A 23,401-nucleotide genomic window follows, 5' to 3' on the forward strand; every position below is an offset into this window, starting at 1 on the left:
ATTTTTAAATAAGGTTATTTAATTATTTTGCCATTAAGTTGTATGAATTCCTTGTATATTTTGGACATGAACCCCTTATCAGGTATATGGTTTGCAAATATTTTCTCCCAATCCATAGGCTGCCTTTTCATTCAGTTGATTGCTTCCCTTGCTGTGCAGAATCATTTTAGCTTGATGTAGTCCCATTTGTTTATTTTTGCTTTTTGTTGCCTGAGCTTTTGATGTGATATCCAAAAAATCAGTGCCAAGGCCAATGTCAAAGATCTTTTTCCCTATGTTTAAGGAGAGAGAGTTTCCTCCCAGGAATTTCACAGTGTCAGTTCTTACATTTAGACCTATAATCTGGAGCTGATTTTTATGTATGGTGTAGTATACAGATTCAATGCAGTTTCTATCAAAATTCCAATGACATTGTTTGCAAATATAGAAAAACAGTTCTAAAATTTGTGTGAAACCACAGGAGACTCTGAATAGCCAAAACAGTCTTGAAAAAGAAAAAGTTGGAGACATAACACTTTGTGATTTAAAATTACAGTCTAAAGCTATTGTGGCTAGCAGTGGTTTGTGCCTGTAATTGCCGCAACTCAAGAGGCTGAAGTGAGAGGATCTCTTGAGGCCGAGAATTTGAGATCAGCCTGGACAACATACTGAAACCTTGTCTCTAAAATAATAATAATGATAATAATAACAATAACAAAAATTAGCCTGGCATGATGGCATGCTCCTGTAGTTCCAGCTACTTGGGAGGCTGAGGCAGGAGGGTTGCTTGAGTCGAGGAGTTCCAGGCTGTGGCGAGTTCCAGGCTGTGGTGAGTTCCAGGCTGTGGCGAGTTGTTGTGATTGTGCCACTGCACTCCAGCTCCAGCTTGGGAAAGAGAGCAAGACTCTGTTTCTGGAAAAAAAAAAAAAAAGCTATAGTAATCAAAACAGTATGGTACTGGCATAAAAATAGACACATAGACGAATGGGAACAGAACAGAGAGCCTAGACATGAAGCCAAGCATACCAAGGATATGCACTCAACTGAAGTTTTTTCAACAAGCCCACCAAGAAGACACACTGGGGAAAGGATAGTCTCTTTATGGTGTTGGGAAAACTGGAGAGCCACATGCAAAAGAATGAAACTGGACCTGGATATCACTTTTTCCTTTTACAGATCAGTGGAGTTTTCAGGTAGTTTTAAAGTTTTGGTTGTGGTATTTTTTAATTGGAATTAAAATGACATTGTCTTTTTATTTATTTATATACAATCAAAATTAAGACAGCTAATAAGAAAGTACTTTGCATGTATGTGTATATATATGTATATATGTGTATATATATGTATATATATGTGTATATATGTATATATATGTGTATATATGTATATATATGTGTGTATATATGTATATATATGTGTATATATATATGTGTGTGTGTGTATATATATATATATATATATATATATATATATATAATGTATTCACTTCTTTTACTCCTGAAAGGATTTGAGGTATCTTGGGATAAAATCAAGAGATAGTAAAACCCCAGCCAGATTCATGCAGTCTTAATAAGAGTCATACCAACTAATAGAGAAATATGGACAAAGAGCACTGTTTCACATTTTTAATATAATTAGCCTGAGCAATGTTGTTAATATTATTCTATTAACCCTCCAGTGGCTTTCATTTGCAAACAGAATAAAATTTAAACCACATAGCATGAACTGCTGAACTGCAAGATCTCACATACTCTTTCTCCCATCATTATGTGACCTCATCTGTTACCACTGTGTCCCTAATTGCTGTCCCTCTTTTGACCACACAACCCATTTATGTTATTTCAGCCTCTCAGTCCTTGTGCTTACTCTTCTGCCGGAGGTTCGCATTGATGCCTCTGTCAGTGGTTCAGGTCCCTGGACTGATGCTACCTATTCAGTAAGTTTAACTGGACTGCTGTAGAAAAATTTTGCTCTCTACCTCCTACCACTAATCCCAGATTTTCTTTTTTTCTTTTCCTTTTTTTTTTTTTTTTTTTGAGATGGAGTCTCACTCCATCCCCCAGGCTAGAGTGCAGTGGCACGATCTCGGCTCACTGCAAGCTCCGCCTCCTGGGTTCACGCCATTCTCCTGCCTCAGCCTCCCAAGTAGCTGGGACTACAGGTGCCCGCCACCAAGCCTGGCTATTTTTTTGTATTTTTAGTAGAGATGGGGTCTCACTGTGTTAGGCAAGAGGGTCTCGATCTTCTGACCTCGTGATCTGCCCACCTCGGCCTCCCAAAGTGCTGGGATTAGAGGTGTGAGCCACCACGCCCAGCCCCAGATTTTCTTTTTCTTTTCCTTTTTTGTTTTTTTTTAAATAAAGATGGGGTCTTGCCATGTTGTCCAGGGTGGTTTCAAACTCCTAGGCTCAAACAATCTTCCTGCCTCAGCCTCCCAGAGTGCTGATTATAGGCATGAACCACCACACCTGGCCCCAGATTTTAATTTCTTCATAGTGTCTGTCATTGTAGCAAATGAAAATTTTCCATTATTTGCATGTTTCTTTCCCCTAATTAGACTATGAGGTCCATGAAGCAGGGATGTTGTATTTTTTGTTTGTTTGAGACAAGGTTTCGCCCTGTCACTCTGGCTAAGTGGAATGATGTGATCACGGCACACTGCAGCCTCCCAAGTAGCTGGGACTGCAGGCACATACATGCCACCACACATGGCTAATTTTTCGTTTCTGTAAAGATGGTGTCTCTAGTTTTCCAGGCTGGTCTCAAACTCCTGGGCTCAAGTGATTCTCCCGCCTCACCCTCCCAAAGTAGGGACATTGTATTTTTCACTGTTATGTCCCCAGTTACTAGAACTTTGTAGTTCATAGTTAGTGTTTAACAAATATTTTTCAAATGAATGTATTTATGCCAATGGTGATTTGTGGGGGAGAGTTTGGAGAAAATAGTTGTCTGAGTCTCTTGAAAGTTCAGGTTCAGTTGAAGGGCATTTTATGATCATTTAATAATAACCTCCATGTGCATAGGAGAAGGGAGATTCATCAAGTGGACCACCTATCTGCCATTCCTGGACAAGATGTACTAGGAATCATTGGCAAAAATCTATCTTGATATCCTTGTGCCTCAAATCTCTCAGCCTCAGAAATAACAGTACTATCAGCCAGGCGTGGTGACTCATGCCTGTAATCCCAGCACTTTGGGAGGCCGAGGCAGGCAGATCACTTGAGGTCAGGAGTTCGAGATCAGTCTGGCCAACATGGTGAAACCCTATCTCTGCTAAAAATACAAAAATTAGCCGGGTGTGGTGGCAGGCAACTGTAATCCCAGCTACTCAGGAGGCTGAGGCAGGAGAATCGCTTGAACCCAGGAAGTGGAGGTTGCAGTGAGCCGAGATTACACCACTGCACTCTAGGCTGAGCAACAGAGTGAGACTCTGTCTCAAAAAAAAAAAAAAAAAAAAAAAAAAAAAAAGAAATAACAGTACTGTCTCCTCCTGCTTAGTAGTGTTTGAGGATTAAGTGTGATAATGTACGTGAAGTGTCAGTGTAGAGCATGAAACAGAGTAATTGTTCAAGAAATGTTAGCTGTCACTGTGTTATTCCTAGTCATTAACTTATCTAGCTGCTGGTTTTTCAGGAAAAATGATACTTCAAGTGCATACTAAAACAGAACCTTTGACTGCAGAGTAGTATCAGCTTGTTCTCCGACAGCTTCAAATGAGTGGACTTTTTTTTTTAAAGCCTAGTTGGCAAAATTGTGTTTGGGATGTATGTTCGTTTCCTAAGGCTGCCATAACAAATTACTGTAAATTGAGTGGCTCCCTTAGCCATTCCCTAAAGCTGCACTTTTCAGTGTGGCTGCAGTAGCCACATTTGACTATTTAAATATGAATTAAGTTCCTCAGTAACAGTAGCCACATTTGAAGTCTGTAATAACCACATGTGGCTAGTGACTATCATAGTGGATGGCACAGCATATAAACATTTCCATCATTGCAGAAGGTCCTGCTGACAGCACTGCTCTGAGTGATTAGGATACTTTAGAATAACATTTTTATTTGGTTTGAGTGCCATTGTATAGGCTTGTTTCTTCAATACATGTCTAGTTATAAATTTGGAATAGTTGATAATAGCTGAATAAAATATTTTTGTGGATTTCTTTTTAAAGTTCTGCAGTAGAATGACTCATTAATGTTATTTATGAATTGTTTATACACCAACTCCTTTCTTCATTGTTGAGAACATATGGAGTCAGTAATAAAACATACTGCATGTCTTTTTTTGTGTGTATTTATAACTAAGTGCCTCAAGGACACAAGATACTGTTTTATTTATTTTATTTGAATTACATGCTAGAGAATAAGCTCTTGTGTATTCAGAGCCTCAATTTATATATTAATTAAGAACAACTTTCCTTTTCTCCCAGAATGAGTTCAATATATTCTTCATTACTGTATGTGAATTTTGAGTTTGTTTTCTTGCTCTCGATTGTTTTTTCTTCTTTCTCTGCCTCCCACCCTTCATTTTTTTTTTTCTTCTGATGTTTTCCTCTTCCACGTAACTCCCCCTCCCCTGACTCTTCTCTCCCTTTCCTCTTGGTCTCCCCTTTTTTCCCTTTTCCCCATTGCTTCCTCCATTGTCTTCGTTACTGGAAACCAAAATGGACATAATATTTTCTTTAAATCATTTAATAAACTTCTCTTCTGTTTGTAATCAAGTACTTACATTTTTTTTTTTAATTTTACAGTTTTGGCAGATCTTTCTTTTTAAGGTCCTGGGGTTCCCACACACCATCCAGTGATTTAAATTATCATGTGTTGGCAATATTCCACTTCCTGCCATAAAAGCAAATGTAATCAAGTACTATTTTAAATTAGAGGATATATTTTCAGCTATATACATTCAAGCAAATTCTGTGTGACCATCAGGGTCTCCATCTTCATCAGGCCATCTTTGTTTCTTCTATGTGCATGCACACATGTGCACACACACACAGACACACACACACTCTTAGACTTTTCATTTTGACGTAGTATCACTCAGAAATGTTGCAAAAATAAAGAGTTCCTATATGCTCTTTACCCAGATTCCCCAAATATTAACATTTTAACACATTTTCTCATTCTTTTTATGTGTACACATTTTCCCCCTGATCCCGATCCTTATGAAAGTGAGTTGCAACCATGATGCCCTTTACTTCTAAATACCCATGTATTTAAAAAGCTACGACACACTCTTAAATCACTATAGTACAATTATCAGTATTAATACAATATTATAAACTAGTGTATTAGCTTTATTCAGATATTGCCAATTGTTTCAATACTGTCCTTTATAGGAAATGAAAAGTCTCAGATTCATAGTAGCATTCAGGTCAGGTCACTTCAGTCTCCTTTAATCTGGATCATTTCCTCAGTTTTTCGTTGACTTTCATGGCCTTGACATTAGAACCTTTGACCACTCTCAACGTTTTTTTTCTTTTTGGTAATAACAACTTTACTGAGATATAATTCACACACTATGCAATTCACCCATTTAAAGTGTACAATTCATTGCATTTTAGTTTATTCATAGAATTGTATGACCATTACCACAATCAATTTTAGAACATTTTCATCATTTCAAAAAAAACGCAGGTACTTCTTAGCACTGCCTTTCATTCTCCCTCTGCCCATCCAAAGACAATCACTAACTGACATTGTCTCTGTAGATTTTCTTATTTTGGACATTTCCTATTGTGACCTTTTTGTCTAGCTTCTTTCACTTTGCATTTATAGCATGTAACCATACTTCATTCCCTTTTATGGATTAGTAATATGGTCAGGCACCACGTAACAACTTTAATCAATGATGTATATAAGTCAGTGGTCTCTTTAGATTATAATACAGTATTTTTACTGTACCTTTTATATGTTTAGATTCTTACCATTGTGTATCAGCTGCCTGCAGTATTCAGTACAGTAGCAGGCTGTACAGGTTTGTAGCCTAGGAGCAGTAGGCTATACCATATAGCCTAGTTGAGTAGTAGGCTGTACCGTCTGGGTTTGTGTAAGTACACTCTGAAGTTCACACAATGAAGCGATGACCTAATAACACATTTCTCAGAACACATTCTGTCTTAGTGATGCGTTGCTGTATTTCATTGTATGCATATGCCACGTGTTGTTAATCTGAATGGATACTTCCGTTCTCAGTTTTTGCCTATTATGAATAATGCTATTATGAACATTTGTGTACAAGTTTTTTTATGGACATGTTTTCATTTTTCTTGGAGTTATAACTAGGATTGACATTACTAAATTATATGGTAACTGTTTATTTAATCATTTGAGGAACACGCAGCTTATTTTCCAAAGTGCTGCATCATTTTACTACATTCCCATCAGCAATGTATGAAGGTTCCAATTTCTCCACATTTTCACCAACACTCGTTATTATCTGTATGTGTGTGTGTGTGTGTGTGTGTGTATTTTAAGAGACAGGGTCTCACTCTGTCACCTACACTGGAGTCCAGTGGTGTGATCATAGGTCACTGTAATTTTGAACTCCTGGGCTCAAGCGGTCTTTCCCCCTTAGCCTCTCAAGTATTTGGGACTACAGGTGAGCACCACTGTGCCCAGCTAATTTTTAAAAATTTTTTGTAGAGACAGGATCTCGCTGTGTTGCCCAAGCTGGGCTCAAACTCCTGGCCTTAAAGTGATCTTCCCATATTGGCCTCCCAAAGTGCTGGGATTACAGGTGTGAGCAACTGCACCTGGCCTGCCTGTCTTTTTGTTGGTAGTCATCCTACTGGGTGTGAAGTAGTATCTCATTGTGTTTTTTCAGTAGTGGTAAACTACACATAAAATACAATTGACCACTGTAACCATTTTTAACTGATGTGGAGTACATTTACATTGTTGTGTAGTCATCACCACTATCCATCTCTAGAATATTTTCATTTTCTCATACTAAAACTCTATACCCATTAAGCAATAGCTCCCTATTCCTACGTTACGGTTCTGATTTGCATTTCCTGGTTGGCTAATGATGTTGAGCATCTTTTCATATATTTATTGGCCATAAGTATATTTTCCTTGGAAAAGTGTCTGTTCAGATTATTTTCCCATTTTTAATTGGGTTGTCTTTTTATTATTGAGTTGTAGAAGTTCTTCATAAATTCTAGATATAAGTTCCTTACCAGATATGTGATTTATAAAAGTTTTCTCTCATTTTCTGTGTTGTCATGTTACTTTGTTGATGTTGTCCTTTGAAGTACCAAATGGTTTGAATTTTGATGATATCCAATTTATTTTTTCTTTTGTTGTTTTTGTTGTTTGTGCTTTGGCGTTACATCTAAGAAATCAGTGTCTAATCTAAGGTTCATGTAGATTTATGGCTGTGTTTTCTTCTAAGACTTTTATAGTTTTAGCTTACCCTCAACTTTTTAACAGACTGCTTCCTCTGCATGTTCTGACTTTTCTCTAGAAATATGGCTTCTTATTCAGTCCATGTGCTACAAGAGTGGATGCAGTGCTTTTGAGCTTTTATATTTTTAACTGCATAGGAAAACATTTTTCTTTCTGGTTTCATCATGGAATTATCTTATATTTTATTCATTTTATTGTCTGTCTTCTATCCTTAATTGATATCTTGGTCATTCACCCACATCCAGTAGGAAATTTGACCAACTCTTTCTTATCCTATTCATGTCTGTATTATCTTTGGCAATCTGAGTGTCTGGATATAATGTCTTGGCAACATTGTCACCTCTCACTTCATCATACACCAGTTCCAGCAGTCATCACCTATACCTTGTTTCAGCAACCTATTCCCATTGCCAGATACTGGACCTTACTATTCTTCAGAAATACTAAATGCCTGTGTCTGTACTCTGGTTATAACTTTCTGTCCTTTTTCTTTTCTCCTTCCTTTTTTTCCCCTTCATTTTTTTCTTTCTCCAACCCCCAGCCCCTTCATTTCTTCTTTTCTGGCTCTATTTCTTTCCCTGTTTAACCTATTTGCCAAACTTCGTCTCATCTAAAATGCATAGTTAACTTTCCTTGTTCCATTTTCTTTCTAGTCCATTCCACAAATCTCTTAGTGTTATTTCATCAGTCCTTTCAACCATCCTGGTATGATTTAGATGCTCAATAATTGATGAGTGAATAAATGGTGGTATTAACAAACCTTGGGTCAATCTGTTTGTCTGTTTGGCTCCTACTGTAGAACTGCTGGGACTTGAGAAAAATTATAGCTCTACTTGGAGTTATTGTTATAAATTCATGGTCTCATATTTCAACTGGTGTCCCAATACTGTGTGGTGAATTTTATGTGTTCTTAGTCATCACTGTCTCTTGTTGTCTGTAATAGGTATTTGAAAACATTCATTCTGTTATTGTTTTATGATATGCTTTCTGACTCTTAGCAGATGAACTTCCTGCTTACTTTACTGAGAAAAATTGAGGGCAACAGGTGGGAATTTGCTTAGATCCTCCCTGACCTCTATAAGAGTACTAGCATCTTTTCCCATGCTTTACCCCTAACCTCTTCTTTCAGGAGACGAAGAGTTGGCCCTTTTCTCACTCTGACTTGTTCTCTATTCATGTTGTAGATTTTGCTCGGTCTACTTCCTGAAGATCATTGCTCCATCACTTGTTTTTCAGTCTACAGCTCCTTTGCCTACTGCCTTTCTCTGCTCAAACTGCAAAAAAAGAAATAAATAGTTACTTGTACGAACCTAAACCAAAACGTAACATATTCAATATTCTCTAGCCATCAAGAGTCTTTCTTCTCCTTCCCTTTCTCCCCAGCTTTTTACTAAGAGTAGTCAAATTAACTCTATTTTCTTACGTATAATTCATTACTACTGAACTCACTGCTTTCCCTAAGTTTGATTCCCGTATTGTTAAATCAAACATATTCATTTTAGTCTGTATACTTATGTCTCTGTAGTATTTGACACTGTTGGTCACTTCCTCCTCTTTGAAGTCTTTGTTCTGCTGGCTTCTTCAATCACATTCTGTATGGAAGCCACATGGGCTCTTATAATAAAACCAGGGCCTAATGGTTCCATTGTTTCCTGGTAGATGCATCTCCGGTTGGGTAGGTTTGTTGGGGGCTGAAAACCTAATGTTGTCTGAGATTTACTTACCTTTGGCAGTTTCTCAGTAATTATTGTTGCTGCTGCCATCATGTTGGGCTGAGTGGTCAGACGTAGAATGGAGTTGAGGTCTGCTCTCACAAGTCTTTCCTCATTTTCTGTAAGATACTGAGACCAAAGGAATATTTTTAAGAGAATTACCATTTCCTTCCTTCCTTCCTTCCTTCCTTCCTTCCTTCCTTCCTTCCTTCCTTCTCCCCTTCCTTCCTTCCTTCCTTCCTTCCTTCCTTCCTTCCTTCCTTCCTTCCTTCCCTTCCCTTCCCTTCCCTTCCCTTCCCTTCCCTTCCCTTCCTTCCTTCCCTCCTTCCTTCCTTCCTTTCCTTACTGTGTTGCCCAGGCTTGAGTGCAGTGGTGTGATCTCAGCTCACTACAACCTCCACCTCCCATGTTCAAGTTATTATCTTGCCTCAGCCTCCTGAGTAGCTGGGACTAAGGCATGCACCACTACACCTGGCTAATTTTTGTATTTTTAATAGAGATAGGGTTTCACCATGTTGGCCAGGCTGGTCTCGAACTCCTGACCTCAAGTGATCTGCCCCCTCCTAGGCCTCCCAAAATGCTGGAATTACAGGCATGAACCACTGTGGCCAGCCAGCCATTACATTTTTAATAAAGTTTTTTAAACAGGTTCCTCTGTCTCAGTTGAGTTCATTGCAGAGTTGTATAATAATGAAAGAATAGAAATTTTTTCATCAATAGAGGTATGGATGCATGCATCACATCATGCATCCATACAGAGAGATAGTAAGGTGAATGAAATAGACCTATAGACTGACAATATATAGAAAAAACATCAAGGCACAGGTGTATTTTATACATATGTATAACCCCCCACCAAAGACCCCGGGACCTCACTGTGTTGCCCCAGCTGGTCTTGGTCTATTTTGTATATCTTTTTTATATATTTATTTACACACACACACACACACACACACACACACACCCACACACCCTCTATCATTTGTAAAAGAAGGATAAAACTATAGAACAGACCTATATGTAAATGTTTGATGCCAGAAAATGTCATGGTATCTGCTCATCACACTATTATTAGTGGTTTCATCTGAGGAGTGGAAATACAGCATGAAAGATGTTATGATTTCTTTCAACTGACTTCCATTTTATATTCTATTTTGTTTGACTTTTTTGTGATATTTCTTCTGTAATAAAACAACGGTAATTTAAGGACTTTTAAAGAAGAATCGACTTTGACTTATTCTTTTTTTAGCTTTGTGAATCATAATATTACTTTGCTTTGTTTCATTTTCCTTTTAAACTCTAGCCATGCTTACTTATTCTCAGTGGGTTTCTCCAATCATAATCCTGTTTAATCATAACCCCAGGAGTCACCCTTGGTTCTCTAGGAAGCATTCCTGCATCACTTGGTCTGATTTTATTACCTTTCCTCTGTGTTCCCATGGCAAAGCTTCCTTAGTCTCTGGTGTATAGAACAGAAGCTGTATTATTTGACTTTGTATTTCATGGACCTGAGTACAGTACCCAGCACATGGTAGAAATTCATCAAAAGGGTTTTGAGTATTAAAATAATAAAGATAGAATTTGGAACAGATCTCCTTAATACTAGCATGTTCTTTTTGTGTAGCTTGTCATTTTATGCCATTTTTTTTCTTGAAGCTCTGTGTGAGAAGACATGTGTTAATTAAACTTAAGTTTCTGTCTCAGGATATGTTGAGTATATGTTGATAGGCTATTCTAAAACAACTCCAGGCAGTTTATTTAAATGCAATATGATATCTTCAGTTATCATTGGAGGACAGAGGGTGATAATTTCATACTTCATTGTAACACAAAATATTAATATAGGATATTTTTTATAGTGTCTCCAAATACATTAAAGGAAACCTGCATTGATGTGCTTAGAAAATGTGTAGCATTGACTCAAGCATAAGGATAAACACAAATTTTGTTTCTTCGTGTAAATTACTTGTGTAATCGTTTTTTTTTTTTCCTAGGTTCAGCAGATAGATCGTGTGGTAGAAGTTGTGGAGGAGACAATTAAAGGTAATCGTTGAAAGTGAGATAAACAGATGTATATATTTTCTGAACTACATAGTAGAAACACCACTCAGTTAACTCTTGCCAGGCATCTTTATAAAAGTTATTGTTTTAGATATAAAATCATAAAATGTTATCCTTGGCTTCATGAATTTGCCAATCTAATATTGGAGGCAGGCACTCTGCTGTATATTTGTTTGGCTTATAAATGAATCAGGCCAAGAGCAATGGCTTACTCCTGTAACCCCAGCAGTGGGGGCTGGGGCTGAGGCTGAGGCTGAGGCTGGAGGATTCCTGAGGCCAGGAGTTCAAGACCAGCCTGGGCAAGATCCTGGGATCTCTGGGGGAGAAAGTCAGCTGGATGCTGTGGTGTGCACCTGTAGTCCCAGCTACTTAGGAGGTTGAAGCAGGAGGATCATTTGGGTCCAGGAGTTCAAGTCTGCAGTAAGCTATAATCATGTAACTGCACTCCAGCCTGAGCAACACAGTGACACCCTGTCTTTAAAGAATAAATGAATCAGGTCATAGTTTTCTTTTTTAAATATTATTTTATTTTTGTGTAAAATGAATTTAGTTTGAATTTCAGATTGAAGAATTTAATCAATTTTAAGATAAAGAAATTTTCTGGGCACAGTGGCTCATGCCTGTAATCCCAGCACTTTGGGAGACTGAGGTAGTTGGATTGCTTGAGCCCAGGAGTTCGAGACCAGCTTGGGCAACATGGCGAAACCTCATCTCTACAAAAAATAGAAAAATTAGCTGGGTGTGGTGGGGTGCTCATGTAGACCCATCTACTCAGGAGGCTGAGGTGGGAGGATTGCTTGAGGCTGGGAGGTTGAGGCTGCAGTGAACAGTGATTGCACCATTGCACTCCAGCCCAGTTGACAGAGCAAGACCCTATCTCAAAATAAATAAATAAATAATAAGGAATTTTTAATTTGTACATTTTGTTATCACATAATTAGGTTGTTTTGTAAGTACTTTTAACAGTAATAATTTTGATGCTTGTTCAAGGTGTATTTTTTATAGTTACACTAAAAATTACACAAAGAAAGTAGAATTAAGCTTTGCTTATTTTGTTAGCCAACACTCACTGACATAGATTCTTATTGAAGTCACTGTGAAATAAACCATCTTCAACTCTGTGGTATAATTTTAAATTTTTAAAGGCTTTTTCCTATGTTTGATTAGCACAAATGAAAACCAATAATATGATACTGAAATATTAAGTGAATTGAAAGTCTTACTTAAGTACTGTTTTGTTGTAAATGAGAAACTTATATTTTTTAAAAAACCATATAGTCTCCACGTGCCAAACTGGAAATTTTAATGCTGCACTTTTCCTTCTGGGTGGTGTCTACTACTTTCCACATGCTTCTATTCATTAATTTTGAATCATTGCCTTATCAGAGATTATTACAGAATCAATTTCTAATAAATGAGATTATGAGAATATGAGAATGAGACTATACCTTAATCTTTTTTTATTATTTTTTAATTGTAAAAATTATTTATTTTATAAATAGAGATGAGATTTTGCCATGTTGCCCAGGCTGGTCTCGAACTCCTGGGGTCAAACGATCCACCCACCTTGGCCTCCAAAAATGCTGGAATTACAGGCATGAGCTGCCACGCTTGGCCCTTAATCTTCTTTTGATGTTCCAAAATAAAATGAAATATCAGGATTAAAAATTTATAGCAATGATAATTTGAATGTTTTTACAAACTACTTCAACTCCATCTTGGAGAATCCAGAAGTGCTAGCATTTATTGTGTACCTACAGTGTGACAGCCACTATGTTAAACACTTCACATGGGTTAAGTCATTTAACCTTCATAATAGTACTGTGAAGTGAAGTGGGCATAAATATTTTCCTAATTTTGCAGAGGACCAAGTTGAGACACAGGTACATACAGCTAGTAAGTGACAGCATTGGGATTTGAATCCAGGCAGCCTGGCTCCAAAGCCTGTACATTATACTGTGATTTATACGATACTGTTATTTCTTTGCTCTCTCTCAGTTGAGATTCACTACCTTAAATGTTATTTGATTGAGTGTCTTAAGCAGTGATTTAAGATACTTGAGGGCATTGTTGCCTTATTCATCCTTTGTCTGAAGTACCAGGTATATACTGGCCACTCAATAATTTTTTAAAAAAATTAATGATGATGAAGAATATAGGAGAAAATCTAGGTGATCTTGATGTGGCGTGATTGTTTAGATACAACTTCAAAAGTATGATTTATGAAAGAAATAATTGCCAAGTTGGATGTCATTAAGTTGAAAATTTTTTGCTCTATAAAAGACACTGTCAAGAGGATGGGAAAATAAGCCACAGAGTGGGAGAAAATATTTGCAAAATACACATATGATAAAGGGCTATTATCCAAAATATATGAAGACCTCTTAAAACTCAATAATAAGAAAGGGAACAACCCAGTTAAAAAATGGGCAAAAGATCTGAACAGACAATTTACTAAAGAAGATATGCAAATGTCAAATTAGCATATAAAAAGGTGTTTGACATCGTATGTCTGTCATTAATGAATTACAAATTAAAGCAGCAATGCACTATAGTGGTATGTTAAAACTATATACCTGGTACAATGGTCAAAATCCAAAACATTGACAACACCAAATTCTGGCAAGGATATGGAGCAACAGGAACTCTCATTTATTGCTGGTGGTAATGCAAAATGGTACAGGTACTTTGAAAGACAGTTTGGCAATTTCTTAAAACTAAACACAGTCTTACATCATCCAGCAGGTGTGCTACTTGATATTTATCCAAATGAGTTGAAAACTTATGTCTATACAAAAACCTGTTCAGTGTTTATAGTAGCTTTATTCATAATTACTAAAACTTAGAAGCAAAAAAATGGCCCTTTAGTAAGTAAATAGATATAGAAGCTGTGGTACATGCAGACAATGGACTATTATTTGACACTAAAAGAAATGAGCTAAAAAACCATAAAATGACATAGAAGGACTTTAAATGCATACTGTGATGTGAAAGACATCAATCTGTAAGGCTACATACTCTATGAGTCCAACTAATTGGACATTGTGGAAAAGGTGAAATACGGAAGGAGTAAATGGATCAGTTGGTGCCAGTGATTAGAGAGTAGGGAGGGATGTGTAGGCAGAAAACAGAAGATATTTTTGACAGTAATTCTATTCTATATGATGCTGTAATGGTGGACAATTGTCATTATATATTTGTTCAAATCCTTAGAATGAACAACACCAAGAGTGAACCCTAATGTAAACTGTGGACTCTTGATGAAAATGATGTGTCAGTGTAGGTTCATTGATTGTAACAAACGTACCACTCTGGTGTAGGATGTTGATAGTTGGAGAGGCTGTGTGTGAAGTGGGGGCAGTGATATATAGAAACTGTACTTCTGCTGAGTTTTTCTTTGAATCTAAAACTACTCTAAAAAATAAAATCTATTTTAGGAAATTACTGGTAATTAACAGTGTGGTTAGGAGTTTGCCAAATGGCTTGGAGAGATAAAATTTCTATGGGAAATCATACAAGACCTGTTACTCCCAGGCTGAGTTAATCATGGATCGCTTCTTACTGATGAGCGTGGACTTGAGTGGATTTACTGGAGAGATTGTGTTTGCATTTAGCTATGAAAGTGAGTTGAAGATGAAGTTGAAGGGGATATTCATTGGCAGGTTTGGTTAGAGGATGGGAAGTTTGATAATTAAGCCTTCATAATGCAACAGGAGAATTTTTTAGATGGAAGGAATAATTTTGATAGCTTTCCTTAGTTTGCAGATCAGGAAGCTGAGCTGTGAAGGAGTTACATGATGTTTTTGAGATCTCTTAGTTAATAGAGAACTGTGCCTATCAGTCAACTTCTGTTCTTCGCTTTCTATTTCTACTGCCAGTACTTCATTCAGACAGCATATGTCACTGAAATAATGTGGTTGTTACAGCAATTAGCCAGTTGTTGGTTGTCTTTCAGCAAGTTATTTTTCTGAGGCTTAGTTTTCTCAGCTTAAAATGGGCAGGATTAAATGGATAAGACTTTTGAGGTACACAGAACATATTAAGGCATTAGTTCATGTTAATGCTTACCTCTTACTTCCTCCTTAATATAAGAACTGCTGGAATAATCTAACTGATCTTTGCCATCAGTGACTCTCCTTTCAATCTGACTGCATATCCTGCTACCATTAACCTGGGATTATTTTACTTTCCTGTATGTATACTCTCACTGGTGCCTCTTACCCACCAAGTTAATTTGGGACTTTCTACCATTTTCACTTCTTTTGTCCATGCATGCTATACATTATACCCTTTGCTCCAGCCAACTGTGCTGCTTGATGTTTCTTATATATTTTTTCACTGTGCTTTACATTTACTTGATGGTCCTCCACAGAAGTGGATATCTTCTGTTTGTCCTTCCACATCTATTCTCCATCTTGATTTGTGTCCGTGGAGGCTGACCTGTATGGATTGAATCAGTAAGATTCTTGCCATCTTATGTCCAGTTGGATTTAGCCAATTGGAGGATGTGACAAGAGAGCAAGCTAAGAGTATCCATTCCCGTCTCTCCTTCCCTCCCTGCCTATTTTGGGTTGGTTGCTTTCCTTACCCTAAGGTCACAGCTCTTGTCCGGTGACCCTCCCTGTTTATCTTTCTCCAGGTTTCTGCAGCTCTTCTCTTCCTTGCCTCTGGGATGGAAACAGCACCCCATTGTTGCTAGCCTCAGAGTACCGCATTGTCTGTTGATTTTCCTAACCCTGCCCAGATTTTAGTAAATCGTTCCTTTATGAAAATCTTCTTAGTTATGCGGTGAGCCATCTGCTTTGCTGGTACCCTGATTGATAAGAAGTTAGCTGTGGAGAAGCAAGGCTCTGCCCAGAAGGGCCAGATGGAATACCGCCTGACAAGAGGATTTTGCTATAACCCTCTTGTTTCCACGTTTGATCCCTGTTGGGCTCTCTTCATCTCATCTTTGAAGGGGCTTTAGACATACAGCCTCTGTCACAGCCTGTTTGCATTCTTCTTATTGCTGCTTATGTTACACCAAGTAGTATTTTAAGAACTGTACTAATAAGGTACATTGATACGAAAAGCATTTAACTCTATTGTAATTAACATAAAACCATAAAAGCTTATTTTCATTTATCTGTCTTGATTGTATCAAAATGGCAAATTCTTGATAAGTTATTCTGAAATGGATCTTCATCATGTTAATAGCAACAAGAAAACTCCATTCATTTGTGGTTTTGGCTTCAGGATATATGAAATTATAATGAATTTAGGATTTTTTCCTGTATCACTTTGATAATTTTATAAGGTGTGGAACTGAATGTAAGGAAAGAAATACAGCGTCTAGTGGATTCACATTCATTTCTGTCTTTTAAAAATATTCATACGTACCTTAGTCTTGGCTCATATGGTCATTAAAAACTTTTTTTTGTATGAAAACTATGAAAGGAATATAAATCTGCATTTCTTCCAAAAAAAGTATGTGAAATCTTCTAAACAAAATATCATTAAAAATAATCTTATCTTTGTGGAAAGATAGTCTAATTGGATATCTTATGACAAATTATTGCAAATAAATTTTACCTATCGACATTAGAAAAATGTTTTTACCATTACGTCATGTTTCTTCACCAATCAACCTCTGTTGAGATCCCTATTGTAATTAATATGTTTGCTGGTATTTCTTTCAGTTAGATTCCAAATGCCTCAAGTGGTGGTAATTTAGAGTTTTCCCAATGTGGTATATAATTTGCAAGTTTCACTGATTTTCTGTTTTTTCCTAACTTCTCAGTAATTGGTGCCATCTTGCACTAGACTGACCTAAATTCCCAGAGTACGTCACCAAGCAGCTTTCTTATTTAAGACATTGCTACTAATCTTCACTCTGTAAGGTTTTGTATTTTGCATGTGGTACTTATTTAGAGCATAAACTGTTCATAGGTTGAGACTGGGAAGCAGTACTGTATCAAGTGTGGTTTGATCAGTGTGAATGACTGAATAACCACCTTACAGAGCTCAATGCAGACTTACTTGAGGATGTTTTCCAACCTCAATGAGTAAGTGATTGAGCTTAGATATGTAGCATGGTATATCTGGGAGGGTATTGGACCACAAAAACACATCTGCTTTTTCAATAGTTGCATTTCGATAAAATAATTTTTATTGATTTTTAATATGTGCTTTGAAAGAACACTTGTATGCATCCTCTCATTATATGTAATCTCTGATACAGTTAGTATAGTCTGAATGTAGTGGGAAAAAGTTTGTGGGTTGCCTTACATATTAGGAATACTTTCCAGTCTCATCGGTGTAAGTAAATACATGATAACTTCTACCTTCTAGTGAGTAAAGGAGCCAGGGATTTATTACTTTATTTAGTTTTTTTCAATGAGCCTGTTTGTTTTAAGTTTATGAGTATAGTAAAGTTAACTTTACTATTTGATTACAGTTTGGTAACTTGCATTTCCAATTGCAAAGGTAATGGTTACATTCTAAAATGCACTCAGTTTATCTGTTTTGCTATCTTCTTTTCTTTATATCTCCTTTAGTTTCCCCACGTTAACAATAGGATTCTAGCTTTACTTATTTGTATTCTGTACATCTACATACATTATTTCTAGGATGAACTCCTTGTTATTCATTCTCTCTCTCTTAAATAGCATTTTTCAAACCATAACATTTTCTTAAAAATAAGAGTAGGCTAATTTCTTTATGGCCCCAAACAAAAACATTCTATGATAAGACTTTTAGTTGATTTTTTTACATCACTTCATTCTATACCTTGGTTTGGAATAATACCAGAAAGGACTTTGTAAGAGAAGCCAGCATGTGTTGTCTTGTCTGTGTTTCTGTAACTTTATAACTGTATTGGCCAAATTATCAGTCCTGTTTTTAGCTACACACATACAGAGCAGCAGCAGTGTTTATCCACTACAAAATATGTAATAGATGCTCTAGAAAAAGTCTTCTTTAAACATTGTAAGTGGTCAAGTTCACTGGGTTTTTTTAAATGAAGATAGTAAGTAACTTTACATTTATCAAGTATTTTTAGCCATTAAGGCTTTTAGAACACAAATGAATGCCTAAATGAATCCCCCAAGTGGATTCTGCTGCTTTATGGTGGCTTCAGAATGGTCTTACATGCTTTTTGTTCATCTTAAATTTAATTATACAGCTTTAGTGTATTTATCGCTTATATTTCCTTTTCTGATCAAAGATACATTTTTTTTAAATTATTTGAAACCACCTTTCATCATTAATGGAGTTTATTTATATGAGGACTTGGGTATTTCTCTAACTTTTGATTTCTTAATTCTGGGGTTTTGGTGGGGTGAGCTGGTGCATAGTGTTGAATAGTTCAAGTTGATAATCATATTGTAGTTTTCACATAATACACTGTTATAGTGGTTTACTAGATTTGATTGCCGTAAGCAAGGAAAGGAAATTACTTTAGGCTTGAACCCCACAGGCTTCCCATGACCCAGCCCTTCCGCTAGTAGTCCCACTGACCTGTCCAGTATGGTATCCCCATCTTTCTTTGTTTAACTATTAACGAGGACTTGCCTACTGTTAAATTACACTTACACATTAACTCTTGTGAATCCTGGTAGTGTTTTGGAAGATTTCATGAAGGTGAGACTACAAGTATTGTCAAATCTCTAAAAATGTATTATCATTTAGACTTTTGTGAAACTGTTAACATGAGCAAATATATGTTTGAACATCCTTGCTTTTACATGTGTATTTTAATCATTTTTATTTCTGGTACTTAATATTTTCAGATACGGCAACTTCTGATTCCCAGGGTTCTCGTTTCTCAACCATATTAATTTTTCTTAATAAATAAATAAATAAAGCATCAATCCCAGAAAGAATTTGTATTATACCTAAATGTTATAGTATTTACTACAGTAGGAATTATTTAGTGAAAAAGAAAAATACCAAGTAGATCAATTAATCATATTTTGAGGCTTCCATACAAAATGTTCACTTAATGTATATATTTTAAGAGTTTTAGTATACTTTAAAAGAAAATACAAAAATAACATTTTTTCATCTTATATTCTTCCTTTATTATAACCAACTTTTAAGAGAATTGGCAGTTGCTACACTGCTTTTATACACTGCATATGTATCACGTGCTTTATTACGTGACTGGAGAGATTTTATTCTTCATTAGAGAATGCACTATTTTTGGTTAGTAAAATATATTGAGAATAGATGAGACTGTAAAGTTAGAGAAAAAAATAAAATACTAGCAGCTTCATTGCATTTTTCAAATGCAGGGTAAAGTTGTAGGTTAATTGTGGTATTTTCTGTTTTGCTTTGATTATTCTCAGCACAATAGTAAATTGTATTGTATTGGTAATTCTTCTTTAGTACTTTATAGCTGATTTCCCTAAAATTAAAAATATAAAATAGAAACCAGGTCATGTTAGAAATACAGTATCTAAAGCTTTGATAGGACATAGAAATTATCATCTTCAATTTTTTTTTTTAAAAAACAAAGATTTTATTGTTAGGGAAATAATTTATTATGTCACAGTCAAGTGAAAACTGGCACCACAAAGTAATTTGATGGCTCAGATGTAGGTAGAAAAGAAATTTAAATCTGACTTTCTCTTTTTCTTGAAAAATTGTATTTGATAATTGGAATAATTAACTTAATTAGGTGTAGGATAAACTTTTCTTTAGTGATGTTATGGATCTTTTCTTAGAAAACCTAATATTGATAATAATTGGTACAGGATTATTACAATAATGTTTAATCGATTTGAACATTTATTTCTAATATTTGGTGATTGGCACATTTTTTCTTTTAGAAGTTCATTCTGTAACACATTATGAAGTATACAGCAGAGATGTAGCAATTACTTTGGAGACGGAGAGACTAAATACCAATTTCACTTATTAATTTGAGGGAGAGAAAACTCACTTGGAGACTTCAGTTAGGATATCAACTCTGGATATCCTCTGGATATCTGGATATTTTAAAGAAGTTTATCTCAGTACTACCATTTTATAACAAAGTATGCACTGTATTGAGTAATAAAGAAATAGTAATTAAAATGTCCTTATAAAGGATGCTTTCTAACATTAAATCTTTATTGTAATTCTGAAAATTAAAGTGCACCATTTCTTGAAGCTGCACTGAAAAGTCAGCTGCTGTGTTGGGTGCTGTTGGGTGCTGCTGTGATAGGTGAGAGTCCTTGATTGAGACTATGAAGAGCTGTGTGCAGATGCTTGTTTGTATTACTAACAATGCCATCTTTAACAGCCCATACAAACTCATTGGTTCTCAGTTTCCTGAGTTGCAAATTGTATCACATGGAAGGTCACTTCCACTCTGAAATTCTTGAAGTGCATGCGTCTGTAATATAAAATTGAGTTTCAGAGTCTGTCATTAGAATAGTTTTTGGCATTTTAGATAGTGATCTCTAGCAGAAGTTAATAGAATGTGACTAGCCTTTATCTCGCACCCCGATTTCTATATGCCAGATTTTACTTTTTCTTTCCTTGTGCCCTCCTTCTTACAAAATGAAGCTGAAGATGTTTGTGGCAGAGGTACCATGCATTTTTGTTTGGTGTACCTCTATATTTTTTAGTGAAGAGGGTCTTGAGTAATGCCCAGTTCTTGGACTCTTTTGCCCTTCCTCCATTCAGTTGTAATGCAGTTCTGGGCAGTGACAGGGAGCGTGCTTCCCAGTGTTGCTCAAAAACTCTGTGCCTCTTTGAAGGAGCTTTCATTTCTACCCAGGAGCATGTTTATTTTCAGGACTTCGAGAGAGGTAGTTTTAGTCTTGGTAACTTGGTTTGCCGAGAGAAAAAGTGATTTGAGGGGATTTAATGTAGGTAACATTACCTAGAGCAGTGATTCTCAAGAATGTTTGCTGGGAGAGGGATGGTGGCTGAGAGGACCCATGACCTGAGAGGGGAGATGGCAGACTGCTTAATCCAGACTATTGGGAAACTGGGAGCTGGGGAGTCGGCCCTGCAGCCACTCACCTAGATTCATTGCCATGGTAAGCCCCTGTTCTAGACAGGTAAGGATCATATCACTCAGGCGTCCTGAGGTGGAAAAACAGCCTTGGCTCTCTGACATGGTCCCTGAACACACGTGCTTATCCTCACCCAGGACCATGTACGGTTCCAGGTTCATTACCTATGCCTTTTTCCCGTAACTCACACCCGGGAAAGTACATCACAATGCAAATGAGTGACTTCACAAGGGTGACCTTTAATCTACTTTAATTTATATATTTAAGATGTCATTCACAAACTTGTGATCATCCTTTTTTTTTTTTTTTCAAGACACAGTCTTGCTCCGTCGCCCAGGCTGGAGTGCAGTGGTGCGATCTTGGCTCACTGCAGCCTCCACCTCCCAGGTTCAAGCGATTCTTGTGCCTCAGCCTCCCAAGTAGCTGGGATTACAGACATGCACCACTATGCTTGGCTTATTTTTGTATTTTTAGTAGAGAAGGAGTTTCACCATGTTGGCTAGGCTGGTCTCGAACTCCTTGCCTCATGTGATCTCCCCCGCCTTGTCCCAAAGTGCTAGGATTACAGGTGTGAGCCACCACACCGGCCTTGATCATCATTATCAATGCAATTATTTGTGACCTATTTCCTAGCCCTCCAGAGCTTTTAAAAGAAATGGAATCTGACTTTAACTTCTAGTGCTTGAAAGTTTTAAAAAGTCCCTTGCCATCTTGCTTTTGAGAAACGTCATTAGCGCTGTATGTTTTGATAGGAGTACAGTTGTTTAATTATGGTAGTAACTGTAATTAACTTCTGTCTAGCTCTTTGTGGCTTACCATTTTCATATACATTAATTCATTTCTACTCCACAGGAAGCCTGGCATTACTGATTATGCAGCCAAGCAGCAGTGAACTGTAATTTGAAACCTAGTCCCCTTGTTCCACATACCCTCCTTTCTATTCTGTGAAGCTGTTAATATTGAACAGATGGAAATGAGAAAGTGAGGCCCATTTATTATTTTCTTTTCTGATACCTGTTGTTTAAGATCACTGCTCACTTTTTTTCCATGTTCCCTTTAGATCTCTCTTATATATTTTGTTCCTTCATGTGTCTTGTTTCCTCTTTGATCTTTTTAAACTCTTTTTTTCTCTTTTATTTGCTGTTTTATTTTGTGCCAACATAAAACATTCTTTTGTAAGGAGTTAATAAAGATATGCTTAATTTTTTATAGAAAATTCTGAGTATACTGTTTGAGTCATACCATGCTATAAAGGTGCTTAAATTGGGAAATGAGTGAGTGAACGTATTCCCTAACTATAAGCAACCGTTAAAAAAGCCAGCCAAAAAAAAAGCAAATGAAAGATTCTATAGAGAAAATTCTTGTGTATGTGTTGTAAGAATAAGTTTTGAAAGTTTTAATGTAAAACACACTTTGTATATAGAGTTTTAACTGTCAAATGGTTAGGTCAAAAAAATCCTGCGATGTTTTTTAAGGATATGTCTTAAATCTTGTATTCTCAATCCTAGTTATGTATTTAGGCCACATGAGTTTTGCAGCTGTAACCAGAAGTATTTTAATATTCATAACTTTCAATCTTTAACAGTCCATGCCCAACACTGTCATTTTTAAAAATTAAATTTTAAGACAATGTTTGATTAGTCTTTCGACTAGAACTAAGAATCTCAAGCCCACATAATTTCTACTTCATACATTATTTTTAGGAGCATTTTCATTTTTGAAGGCGTGGTCTTTCACCATGGGGCCCCTTCCTGCCAAGTCTTAATAAATCTTTTAAGTGAAATCCAGTTAAAGTGATAGGCTTTTAACTAGCTTGGTTTTAAGAAGTGGAAAATCAGTCAAAAGCAGGAATTCTAGGAAAAGGTACTGTGAAATAGATATAATCATGTATATAATTTGTATCCTGCTTGCTCTGCCTCCCAGACTTCAGTGTCACCTGTCCCTGAAGCCTTTCCTGATTTTCCCTGGGAGAGTTGACCACTCCCTTGTGGTGTCTCTCTGTACTTAGAAACATCTGTCAGATCATCTCTGACACGTCCTTCCACTTATTTGTTCAACAGTCTGCCTTCCTCGAGACCTTAAGTCCCTTTAAGGCAGAAGTCAAAGTAGTGGCTCAAGATAGAGAAGGTTTTAAATATTAAAAAGTAATCTTTCATACATGCTTCGTTTTCTAAGCTCATCTATGGTATTATGGAACTTTTGTTTCAGTTATGCATGTACATTAATACAGTGACTTACAATATAAAATGTACATCCTC

The 23,401-nt window shown here is 36.5% G+C and overlaps 1 protein-coding gene across 7 annotated transcripts in view; it reads left to right on the plus strand.

Moving 5' to 3' along the window:
* CDKAL1 (CDK5 regulatory subunit associated protein 1 like 1) overlaps positions 1-23,401 on the plus strand; it is a 702,199-nt gene that overhangs the window by 216,930 nt on the left and 461,868 nt on the right. For all 7 annotated transcript variants that reach the window (XM_016954980.3, XM_063812805.1, XM_016954982.3 and 4 more), the window contains one exon: positions 11,091-11,139. In XM_016954980.3, coding sequence (XP_016810469.2) covers positions 11,091-11,139 — 49 coding nt within the window. The remainder of the gene's footprint in view (positions 1-11,090; positions 11,140-23,401) is intronic.

The sequence above is a fragment of the Pan troglodytes genome, chromosome 5, assembly GCF_028858775.2.
Source record: "Pan troglodytes isolate AG18354 chromosome 5, NHGRI_mPanTro3-v2.0_pri, whole genome shotgun sequence".
In the NCBI taxonomy this organism is placed as follows: Eukaryota; Metazoa; Chordata; class Mammalia; order Primates; family Hominidae; genus Pan; species Pan troglodytes.